The sequence below is a fragment of the Mixophyes fleayi genome, chromosome 3 (genome assembly GCF_038048845.1).
Source record: "Mixophyes fleayi isolate aMixFle1 chromosome 3, aMixFle1.hap1, whole genome shotgun sequence".
NCBI classification, from domain to species: Eukaryota; Metazoa; Chordata; class Amphibia; order Anura; family Limnodynastidae; genus Mixophyes; species Mixophyes fleayi.
This window is the reverse complement of record NC_134404.1, coordinates 144755981-144768397: the sequence shown is the minus strand read 5'-3', so window position 1 is coordinate 144768397 and position 12417 is coordinate 144755981. Positions and strand designations below refer to the sequence as shown.

The 12417-nt window shown below is 39.2% G+C and overlaps 1 protein-coding gene across 1 annotated transcript in view; it reads left to right on the top strand.

Moving 5' to 3' along the window:
* The window catches only part of ELOVL5 (ELOVL fatty acid elongase 5), a 38471-nt gene extending 26848 nt beyond the window's left edge, over positions 1-11623 (top strand). Inside the window, exons 5-8 of the mRNA XM_075202504.1 lie at positions 1046-1217; positions 7045-7169; positions 7753-7887; positions 8906-11623. Of these exons, the coding sequence (XP_075058605.1) occupies positions 1046-1217; positions 7045-7169; positions 7753-7887; positions 8906-9037 (564 nt within the window). The 3' untranslated portion in view covers positions 9038-11623. The remainder of the gene's footprint in view (positions 1-1045; positions 1218-7044; positions 7170-7752; positions 7888-8905) is intronic.
* The last annotated feature ends 794 nt before the right edge of the window (positions 11624-12417 follow it).

The following is a 12417-nucleotide window of genomic DNA, read 5'->3' as shown; positions in this document are numbered from 1 at the left end:
CTTTTAGAGTCTATGGTTGATTTACAAGGAAGCAGCTTAGAAACTCCAACTTGCCAATAAAATGAGTTATCTGTACTGAGTAACCTTTCTAAATATGTTTGACTGGACATTTCTAGAAAAATACATATTAACTAATAGCAAATTACAAATCTTTAAATGTGTTCCTAAATTTAAATCTAAATCTATTTTAGCACTTTCATGCTTCTTTATTGCAAGGATGAACATAATTTATCAACAAAACTTAAAGTCATTGTAGGGAACAAAGGTAGCTGTGCAACTATTAATAACTGTAGACATCCCCCCTCAAAAATGAAGAACCATTAGAACATTACTTGTTTTGAGACTTACCCAGCCTTGCTATATGGAATATACATGGCTTTGTATGTTTTTGTTTCTTGAGATTGTACCATAGACATATAAATTGTCTTGCTGTGGTATCAAAGCAATTAGTGTGGGTGCCTCACTGTCACCCATGCTCTAAAGAGAAACCAAAACTACATTGTTGTTTATGTGCAGAGTTTTCTGTGTCATTATCGGGGGAAAGATGAATGGAACACAAAGGATAGTCTCGTTAGAGCAGAATGGACAATGTATGAGCCTATAAAACATTTACAAGTCACTTAAGGCTCCATATAAGATTTTATTAAACCCATAGAGTGTTTTTTTGTGTGCACAGTTCTATAAAATGTAACTATGTTGTAAAATGAAGTTAAAACTACTTCTAAAGATGACCATGTATAGGATCATTGTTCAGCTTGGCTAAAAACACAGGTTGCTAATTCCGGCTGCTTTAGTTGAGCGAAATCGTCATTACCGCTTCATTGCTAACTGATGAACTCACACAAAGGCCCATAGCTGTTATCTTCCGAGCACACTTTCCTCCAGGCCTGATAATGACCCTGTTTATTTACAAAGCTATTCAGTATAGTGCAGAGTAGATGGACCATTCCCTTATGTTTTGCCATTTTTATGTTTTGTTGCTTTGACACATTACACTTGTATTCATACATTTGTATGGGAATGAAATTCAGTGTCTCTTTCACAGATAGTTCGAGTCCTGTGGTGGTACTACTTTTCCAAACTCATTGAATTCATGGATACTTTCTTCTTCATCCTCCGCAAAAACTACCACCAAATTACCGTCCTACATGTTTACCACCATGCGTCCATGCTTAATATTTGGTGGTTTGTTATGAACTGGGTACCCTGTGGACACTGTAAGTTAATTTAGTTGTTTGGTTATTTCACCAGTGGAAAGCTGTATTTTGTTGTGGCATCTTTTGTGTAATTAATTGATGTTTATTTTTACTATAAACAATTACTGAGCCTTGCCTTGTCTCACAAGGCCTTGACACCTAAGTACCTGGCCTTCTAGTTTAACATTGCTGTGTTCTGGTGGCACATGGCAGCACGTCAAGGCTTCCTCACAAGACCTGAATAGGGAAGTCTTTTTATGAATGCTCAAAAGTTACATATGGCATAAAACTCATTCAAGGTGGTGTGTTGGTGCTTCCCATAGGGCCATGATGCAGTTCAAGGTAAATATTTGAATAAAAGTTTGTGATATTATTTAAAACTAGGGGACAAAATTTGAAGCAACAACACTAGGAAGCCCAGAACTCTTGAGTATCTCCTGGATCCATCCAACCCTGACAGCAAATAAAAATAGAGACTGCATTTATCAGACCATTTACTCCACAACAATTTTCTAATTTTAATCACATTCTGCGATAATGACCCAATAAGCAGAGTTTAGCCATCTGTTTTCCATCTTTCAAACATTTTGAGCTCCTCTGTAAAATAGTTTTTAATCTTTATTTTAAACTTTCCTTACAGTACAGTCATGGCCAAAGGTTTTGAGAATGACAGAAATATTGGTTTTCACAAAATTTGCTGCTTCAGTGTTTTTAGAACTTTTTGTTAGATGTTGCTATGGTATAGTGTAGTAAAATTACAGCATTTCATAAGTGTCAAATGCTTTTACTGACAATTACATTAAGTTTATGCAAAGAGTCAATATTTGCAGTGTTGACCCTTCTTTTTAAAAACCTTTGCAATCCGCCCTGGCATGCTGTCAATCAACTTCTGGGCCACATACTGATGGCTGCCCATTCTTGCCTAATCAATGCTTGAAGTTTGTCAGAATTTGTGGGTTTTTGTTTGTCTACAGGCGTCTTGAGGATTGTCCACAAGTTCTCAATCGGATTCAGGTCTGGGGAGTTTCCTGGCCAGGGGCCCAAAATTTCAGTGTTTTTTTGATCCCCGAGCCACTTAGTTATCACTTTTGCCTTATGGCAAGGTGCTCCATCATGCTGGGAAAGGCATTGTTCATCATCAAACTGTTCTTAGATGGTTGGGAGAAGTTGCTCTTGGAGGATGTTTTGGTACCATTCCTTATTCATGGCTGTGTTCTTAGTAGAGATGTTCCCTGGCCCCCGTGTTCTGTTTTTGGTTTTGGTCTTGGATCTGGATTAACTTTGTGTTTTGGTTTTGGCAAAACCGCCCTTGCTTGTTTTGGTTTTGGATCCTGATTTTTCCCCTAAAATCCCTTTTTTTTCTCTTTTTTTTTTGTTTGCTAAAATCACATATTTTTGCTTTTTTTCCCTCCCTACATTATTATTAACCTCAGTAACACTAATTTCAAGTCATTTGCAGTCAATTTTGACCACCTCACAGGTCACAATATTATTTTCATACACTTTCAAACAAAGACTGCAGCGACCTGGCTGGATGCTAAGCGACAGAGTAATGACTCAAACACACGGCAGTTCCTAGCACATCTAGGAAACAAAGCCACACAGCAGTGTCGGTAAAGAAAAGTGGTGCAAGATGGAATTGTCCTTGGATCATGAAATAAGTTATGGTTCATTTGATCGCCCCACACGTTCCTTGGATAACTGTGGTAATTCTACAGCTAATACATGGTGTAGAACACTGCCCCCCTCCCCCAGGGAAGCATACTTTTATGAGAGCCAGACCAATCCAGGGTGCCAGACAATGCACTAATAAGAGCCATTGTAATTCACAGCAAAAAGCAAGTTCATCACTGAGCTTCTAATCAGCCTCAATTCCCAAAACATTATGATGTAGTTAGGTACCTTTGACGGAAAGTGCAGATTGCAAACACTTTACAGTACTGATGAAACATCAGCAAAGTGGAAGGTAATACTTATACATGTCTATTTAGACATCAATGCTTACATTACTTCTGCAAGCAACGTTGTTGTTTGTTAATAAAACTGTTGTCTTTATACCGTTCAAAAAAATTCCCCCACCTTTCCCAATGTCATGGCTTGTGGCTTTTCTCTGTTCCTCCATCCGCAGAAGCATATACAGGGTGGATTTCCACCTTGTCGCCACCTCTTGCTTCAGTTGGTGGCAGGGCAAATTAAATGGCTCTTGTTGCAATCTCCTACATACTGTTGCCAGAAAATGTCCAGATATTTTATGGGCCACAGACAGCATCTCCTGCATGTCCCTGTCATTTTTTTTAGAAAGCTCTGCACCACCAAGTTTATTGTGTGAGTAAAACAGGCAATGTGATGGAATTCACCCAGCTGTAATGCTCTCACAATTTTGGTGGAGTTATCAGAAATGACATATCCTGAGGAGAGTTCAAGCGGGATCAGCCATGTTTCTATGACATCCCTTAGTTTTTGTAATAGATTGTCAGTTGTATGCCTCTTAGTGAAGTCGGTGATACAAAGAGTAGCTTGCCTCTGAAAAATGTGACGTAGTTGGGTACAAGCTGCTACTGTTCCTGCTGGTGAATCACCAACCCAGTGGGCTGTCACAGTCATATAATCTTTAGTTTGCCCAGTTCCACTTGTCCACATGTATGTGGTTAAGTGTACAGTGGGTAGAATGGCATTTTGTAGCCCAATAATTGCATTTTTACGAACCTTCTGGTAGAGGTGAGGAATAGCTTTTCTAGTAAAATGGTGTTGTGATGGAATTTGGTAACGGGGACACAAGACCTCAAGTAATTGTCTAAAACCAGCTGCATAAATAGTGGATATTGGACGCAGATCTAATACTAGCATAGTCGCCATGGCATCTGTGATCCGTTTTGCGACTGAGTGACAGCTTTCATACTTGCTTCCTCTTGCAAAGGATAGTTTAACAGTCAATTGTTGTAAACTACTAGTAGTCTTCATCTTGGTCTGCTTCTGGGATGAAGATTCACCCCCAGCAGCAGCAGCAGTGGGACTAATGCTCAAGAATTCTTCTGAGGAATCCATGATAGTGGAGGAGTCATCTAGCCTTAGCAACTTGGATGCAGGACTATCTCTGATCGCTACTGAGGATATTGATGAGGATGGTGTTGTGGGTGTAGATTGCAGGTGTTGGGATCTAGCTGAGAGAAGGGACCTAGGTGATGGAGGATTGCTTGTTGTTATTTGTTTAGCAGAAGTTTACAATTTTCCCAACAGCTTGCCATTAACTCGCTTCAAATGGCGTAACATGGATGAGGTTTCTAGATGGTTAAGGTCCCTACCTCTACTGACTGTGGCTTTACAAACGCTACAAATGGCTAGACAACTGTTGTCAGGATTTGGGTAAAATAATTCCACACATAGGTGAATTTTTTGGTGTTATGCCCAGGTATGATAATGCTGCTCTTATCATGTGCAAGAACTTCTTCCACTGGTGCAGGACTTACACAAACAAGATCATCCTCATCAACATTCCCATTAGCTCCCTCATCAGCTACACAAATATCCCCCTCATCCTGTTGCAATTTCAAAGTGGCATCCTCAATTTGTGTATCACCGGCTACACTTGGGCTGTTCATGCACACATCTGCAAAAATGCTGAAAGGGGCCTTCATTATGGGTACACTCTCAGACAGGTCAGGATTACACATAGCACTCGTGGATAGACTCTCCTCAGGGATTTGTGTAATTTCTGAATCAAATCCTACATTTTCCTCTAATGCCTTATTGTTTTCTTCCAGCTCGGATTTTACACGTAAACGTATTTGGACACCACTTTTGGAGTCTGAATGACAAGGTCTTGCTTGGTCATGACTGACCTTACAAGAAGATGCCTCGGTGACAGTTGCAGAACTAGCACTCATAGCGAAAGGCGAAGGCTTCATTCTTGTTTCCCTGACTTAAAAACACTATGCGCTTTAACATAGGCTTCAGCAGATGACGTAGAGGGATTACTATCATCATGACTGGTGCCAGTAGCTGCTGGGTGCTCCTGGTCTTCTGTGTACTGCTGTGAATCCATTTTGATAACACAGTACAGTATGACTGCAGATTTAGAAGACCAAGCCTGCCAGCCCTATTATTTCTATTTCAGCAATTACAAATAGCAATGAAGCAATGGAACTCTCCTTTTTGTGTTTTACCTATATAACACAGTACAATGTAACTGCAGATTTAGAAGACCAAGCCTGCCAGCCCTATTATTACTATTTCAGCAATGGAGCTCTCCTCTTTGTGTTTTATCTATATAAACACAGTACAATGTGATTGCAGATTTAGAAGACCAAGCCTGCCAGACCTATTATTTCTGCAATGACAATTAGCAATGGAGCTCTCCTGAATGTCACTGGAGACTTTGAAGAACACTGCTACCTCTCCTCTTTCTTTTCTACCTATGACGCTTCCCAACTGCACTAGAGACTGCCAAGAACTGTGCTACCCGTTCTTTGTGCCTCTGTGAAATGGCGCTGGATCGCCATGGAGGGCGGGTACTTATAGAATTCAAAGCTTGCGAGATCCGACGACGTAACGGTGACATTTTGCCTCGTTTTCAATTCCGAGATCTGCTAAGTTCGGGTGTGTTCGGTTCTCAGGGAACAGAGCCTGAGCATCTCTAGTTCTTAGGCAAAATTGTGATTGACCCCACTCCCTTGGCTGAGAAACAACCCCACACATGAATGGTCTCATAATGCTTTACTGTTTGCATGACACAGGACCGATGGTAGCGCTCACCCTTCCTTCTCCGGACAAGCGTTTTTCCAGATGCCCCAAGTAGTCATCAGAGAAAATGAATTTACCCCAGTGCTCAGCAGTTCAAGCAGTTCAATCCAGCAGGCAGATGCACTCACATCTGTCTGCTGCCATTCCTGAGCAAGCTCTGCACTGGTGGTGCCCTGATCCTGCAGCTGAATCATCTTTAGGAGGTGGTCCTGGCGCTTGCTGGACGTTCTTGGATGCCCTGAAACCTTCTTCACAACTATTGAACCTCTCCTCCTTGAAGTTCTTCATGATCCAATAAATGGTTGATTTAGGTACAATATTACTAGCTGCAATATCCTTACCTGTGAAGCCTTTTTTGTGCAACTGCACATGTTTCCTTGCAGGTAACCGTGGTTAACAGAGGAAGAACAATGATTTCAAGCACCACCCTCCTTTTAAAGCTTCCAGTCTGTTATTCTAACTCAAACAGCATGACAAAGTAATCTCTAGCCTTGTCCTCCTCAACTCTCTCACCTGTGTTAAGGAGAGAATCACTGACCTGATGTGAGCTGGTCCTTTTGTGGCAGGGCTGAAATGCAGTGGAAATGTTGTTTATGGGATAAAGTTCACTGTCATGGCAAAGAGGGACTTTGAAATTAATTGCAATTCATCTGATCACTCTTCATGACATTCTGGAGTATATGCAAATTGCCATCATAAAAACCGAGGCAGCAGACTTTGTAAAAAATAATATTTGTGTCATTCTCAAAACTTTTGGCCATGACAGTACAGGCCAGTTTTTATGCTTTTATCATAGACAGCACATTAATTGCCTGTTTTTTTAGGGAGGGGGATTATTTAGCAGAACTAGCCACCATCAACACCAATGTAGTGCTACATTTATTTAATAGTTAGAAGTGGGTTACACTCCACATCAACTGTACTATAAGAAACCAGCCCTACTCTGGCGAGAGACGGGTCTGGTTCACATGACTAGTGACAACCACAACAGGTATCCCCTCTCTAGCTGGCTCACTGGATACATCTGAATTTTAGGTTTATTGGTATTTTAAATCACATGCTCTATTTATTCAGAAGATGTATTAATTTACCTTCCTTTTCTTTACAGCCTTTTTTGGTGCCACTCTCAATAGCTTTATCCATGTCCTGATGTATTCCTACTATGGACTCTCAGCTATTCCATCCTTGCGTCCATATCTGTGGTGGAAGAAATACATCACTCAGTGCCAACTGGTAAGCCTTTCATTCATTTGTCGCTTGGCAGAGCATACAGACATAAATTTACATCTACCATATTTGCATAGCGTTTAACTCCCCCACCCACAGAGGGAATTTTATCAAGTCTGTGTCACCAATTTAGCTTAAGAATAGAAGTCAGAAACCATATTTCTTGAAACCTAATAAGGCTTACTTTGTGGAGTGATGGCTTCACATGAATGCCTGTTTTGTATTATATTATATGGTGTGTTTATAGCTTGCCTTGAACGTTTAGAATGCAAATAATGTGGTTATTTGCATGTTTCTACCCACTATTTTTACACTGTTAATCAGCAATTTCCTATTTATATCTGTATAATGAAGTTCTGAATGTGACACAGCAGCTTCTGAAAAAGGTTTCTAGTTATGTTTTTTTCAGTAAAAGCGCCTTCTTTATTTACAGAGATTGAATCACCATACACACTTTAAAAACAATAATATGCTTCATTTTCGGTAAAGCACAGGTGCAAAGCTCATCTTGAATATATCTTATGAACCATTCGTGTTTGATATTATGATACTCTATAAATATACATTGTTTTGTACTTCCTTATTGCAGACTCAGTTTGTCCTGACAATGACTCAGACCAGCTGTGCGATGGTTTGGCCCTGTGCGTTTCCCATGGGATGGTTATATTTCCAGAACTGTTATATGATCTCTCTCATCATCCTCTTTTCCAATTTCTACATTCAGGTAAAGGCACCTCCTTAGAAATGCCTTCTTTCGCACATTACTGATTATTATAATGACTGTGCAGGCAGTAGAGTTTTTCTTTAGAATCCTTAAGCGTTGTTAACTGAGATTAGCAGAATTCCTGAGTGATGTGATATTTGCTGGCTGTTGTTATAACGGAGTACTGTAAATAATCCTCTTTTACGTACATGGGTTTTAAAGTAATCTAAGAAATACTTGTCCAAAACTTATGTTGGTGTCAGAGAAAAACCCATTAGCTTGTCTGTCCATTTTGTTTTACTGGTTACTAATTTTAGGGATAGACATGTGTTGTTTACTTGAAGAGTATATTTGTTCTACTTAATTTTAATATAGTATATAGTATAATATGGTATAAAGCTGAGCTTTAGTGGCAGGCAGCACCAGGGTATGCGGGACTGGGCAAACGATAACATTGAGACCCGCAATGTGATGTGAAAGCGGCCCAAAGTCCTGTCCACACCGGGCAGTTTTCCTTCTAACTAGGCTGAGATGCCACCAAGTCTAACTTAACCACCGTATTTATGTGTGCATGCCCCTACTATGTGTGTTTGTCTGTGCCTAGTCCCCTTATCCAGGTGTAGCGGGCTGCAAATATATGTTACTTTAAACTTAAAATCTGACCACATTTTACTACCCATGCCCAGTACAGAAAAGGAGATTATTTTTTTGCAGAACTCTGTTGGATTTATGTCCAACTGTAGATCAGGCCCTTACTGTCCTTATAAGAGCATTATATAGAAACAGAAGTCATTCTAAAGAGTTCAAAATAATTTCTTTAAAGACAAGCAATTTTTAATTGGACACTTGGGATGGCTCACGCACGATAATAATGCAATTAATTAAAATCTATAGAGTCACAGAACAAAAAAAAAATACTATTCCTTTTAAATCTATAAGGTGAGTTGTGTTTAGTATGTTTTCATCTTGAGGGTTCTCTATTAGATATAAAGATATATTTTTGCGACAAGTGGCATAAAGTATTATAATTGTATTACAGACTTACAACAAGAAAACCTCTTCCCGGAGGAAAGATTACCAAAATGGCTCAGTGAGCGCAGTGAATGGACACACAAACGGCTTTTCTTCCCTGGAGGACAGTGTCAAGCAGCGTAAACAAAGAAGGGATTGAGCAGGAAATCCAGCCACCTTTTCACTATGCCAGATGATACAATATCAAATTGAAAACACAGTATAATCTGCACTGACACCCTTACAGCTACTGTAACTATTCCTAGTGAATATAATGTGATTAACATAGGTCTTAACAAATTCCACCCATCATAGAAATGCCATAGAGACATTAAAATTGCTCACAAACCTAGCAGCAGTTAATGTTTTAGTCCTGCCCTCTAAATCAGGCTTAAGCAACCTGTGATTCAAGTGATGCAAGACTCAACATGCCCTACCACTACCTACAAGTCCCATCATGCCCTGCCAGCCTGTGGATTTCCAGCTGTTGTTAATCTACAAACCTAGCATCATTCTGGCAGTGCATGATTGGACTTGCATAGAAACCATATCTGGAGAGCCACAGGTTGCTGACCTCTGCTTTAGACTATTCCTCATGCCATTGAACCACATTATCCAAAGTGAAAATCCAGATTTGTGGAGGATGGCTTCGCCATCAGTAATACAGCCTGTGGTCATTCCAAAGTGTATCTATGTATATTGTTTTTTAAAAATCTATAATCCATACTTTTTATTGTTGTGACACTTTTTAGATGAGTAACATCCTATATTTTGCACACCTCACAGTTATGGGGACATTTTCTAATTGTCCTTCATGAGATAGAACAAGGAAACAATTAGACTCCATCAAATAACATGCTGTTTGAGGACTGTGTATAGTGTCTATTGGGTGAGAGCTAGCATAGTCATTTATCATCTAGAAAGTGTCACGTGCTTAAAGTTACAGTTTGACTCAAACTCCCAATTACACATTCAATCTAAGATCAAGGGCCTAGAACAGGGATGGGGATTGAAGCAAGAGTAATTCTGTAAATATGAGAAACATGCTTCACATATGTGGAAGTGTCTGTCTTTCGTCACATTGCTACATATGTAGGAAGCCCCAGACAGTAACTGCAGCTGCTTAGCCCCCCTTTAGTGGCAGAATGTACAGCAATATAGCAGATCACTTTGACACTTTCGGGGGTCAGTTGCTGTGTGCTCATGTGCCCTTGATATAGACCATGGATACAAAAAGTATTATTGTAGTATATAACACTGCTGTTGCCTTACTAGTTTCATATTATAGGTGCTGACTAGCAATTTATAGTTACCAAGAATTATATAACTCATTTTCTACTGCAGGATACCCATGTATTTGTAGTTGTCATTTGAATGAACATGCCTTAATAAGATAGCACTTAGGTAATAGGGCCCACAGCTTCCTATGGGTTAGAAGAAAAATAAATCAACTTTTAAGTAGTTTTTATAGACGTTATTTGTATTGTACCTACATTGAAGTGTAATCGTCATCTGCTGACAGTAGAGGCAGCCATGTTGTAGATTGGACATATGTTCTGTCTTATTAACTCACTAGGATCCAGTGACATCACTGAGTCATGAGGCACAAAGTCACGTTACTAGTTCCTAGTGAATGAATAGCATTATTATTGGATTATCCCACAGTATGCCACGGGTACTCTTTAATTGGAAGATGACTGCAAAATAGTTAACAATTCCTGCAGATTAAACATTTCATTGTGTATTATTTAATTGAGTGTGTTTGCAGCCCTAATGAGTAACCGTAAATGTTTTTACTGTATCACAGTTTTGTGTTTTGTTTAAAACTGTGCTTAAGCTACTTGTTTGTATAATTCATGTTATAAGATTTTGCACTCAAGGGAAGCTTATGGCCTAAACCATACAGGTATATATCAAGGTGCTCAAATGTATGTGGGTCACCGTGGCATAGACACCTAGTAACAACAACAACAAAGAACTTGTCCATCAGCAACACTTGACCTATTACTTAATGGACTTGCTACAAAATGCCCTACAGAAGACTACTGCCTGGCCAAAGCACTAAAGACATGAAATATTTCACTCCATAACACTTCTGCCTCCTTGAGGCTACTTGCCGTAACTGTAATAAAAGCCTAGATGGACAGTACAATAACCTGTTATGTTCATTTTTTTACAGTGTATTTGTTTCATGCACACTGTGGATGCAGCTATATGGGGTGATGAATAGTCATGAGATTGCAGTTCGTCAAGTCGCTTGAACCAGTGTCACTGAGACAGTTTGGGGATTGGTGGTTAGTAGTGTTGGGTGAAGAGGACATAACAGATGAACTTCACTTCAGTGTTGCCACTCGTTCCTGGTCTCATAATAGGCTACATTCTCGTAAAACATTGGTACAGCTGATATAATGGCTGCCTTCACTGTAAAGACAACAGGTGCATTTTAAAATATCCATGTTACCTTTCGCTGCTGAATTAAGATTTTGGCTTTGTTATAGTAGCAGTGTATTTTGACCTCATTTTTATTTTTATTTTTTAACTCGGTGCAATAAGGGAGGACAATGCATTTAATGTCATAGTCCCTGCAGTGAGCAGTTTAGTCATAATGATGCCAAGGAAGTTGTATGAACGTATTTGTGTTTTTCATTTCTTTAGTTGCCTAATGTCCACCACTGGCAAAGTCATTTATACAGTAATTCACATGTCAGATGTGTCTGTTAATATATTAAAAACATGAAAATATTTATTTCATGGCAATGACTGTTTTATTCAACACTGCACAGTAATGTCTTGTATTGGGTCTGGTAGACTGCAACATGGGTTAGATTGGGGGCTGGATATGATATGGTTTTCTTACATTCAGGTTGGAGTGAGTGAGTATGAAAATCCAGACCTTGGAGCACTATTTGCACCTGCACTTTTTTCTGCTGATCACATAAAAGATGAAGTGAATGTGTCCAGTGCATAAGAAGCGATGTCTTGTTGACCTTTCAATTCCCATCTATCAAAACCATGCCTGCTTACTTGCTCTTGTCTAACTTCTAAACACAAATCCACTAAGCCTTGTCCAATTCATCCAATTGAGAATCAGCTGCCATTGTAATGTATGCAGTTATTTCTCTTTTTATTATATTTTTTTGTTTGGATGCTTCTTTTGTGCACTTGATTGAGGAATAGTTTGTCAGGCAGTGGAAATTGTGGTATTGAAAAGTTACAGGTAAAAGAAGGTAAATATTTGGATCAGGTATACTATTATATTATTAATTGTAATACTAATAATATTTTCTGAAAGGATCAAAAAACAATAAATATTGTAGCTTTGTCTGTTCATATTTAATAATGCTTATGTTTTTCACTGTTCATTTAAGGTAAACTAAAGGTCAGTAAATGCTACTTACAAATAGGACCTAACTCAATGTGCAAAATGTGAGGCCAGAAATACAGTCCTGTGTTTATTCTGTAGCTCTGCAGAACCAAAGACTACGAGATAACATTGTCACCTTTAGGGGGAAATGAACAGCTTCTGAGACCTCACGTGGT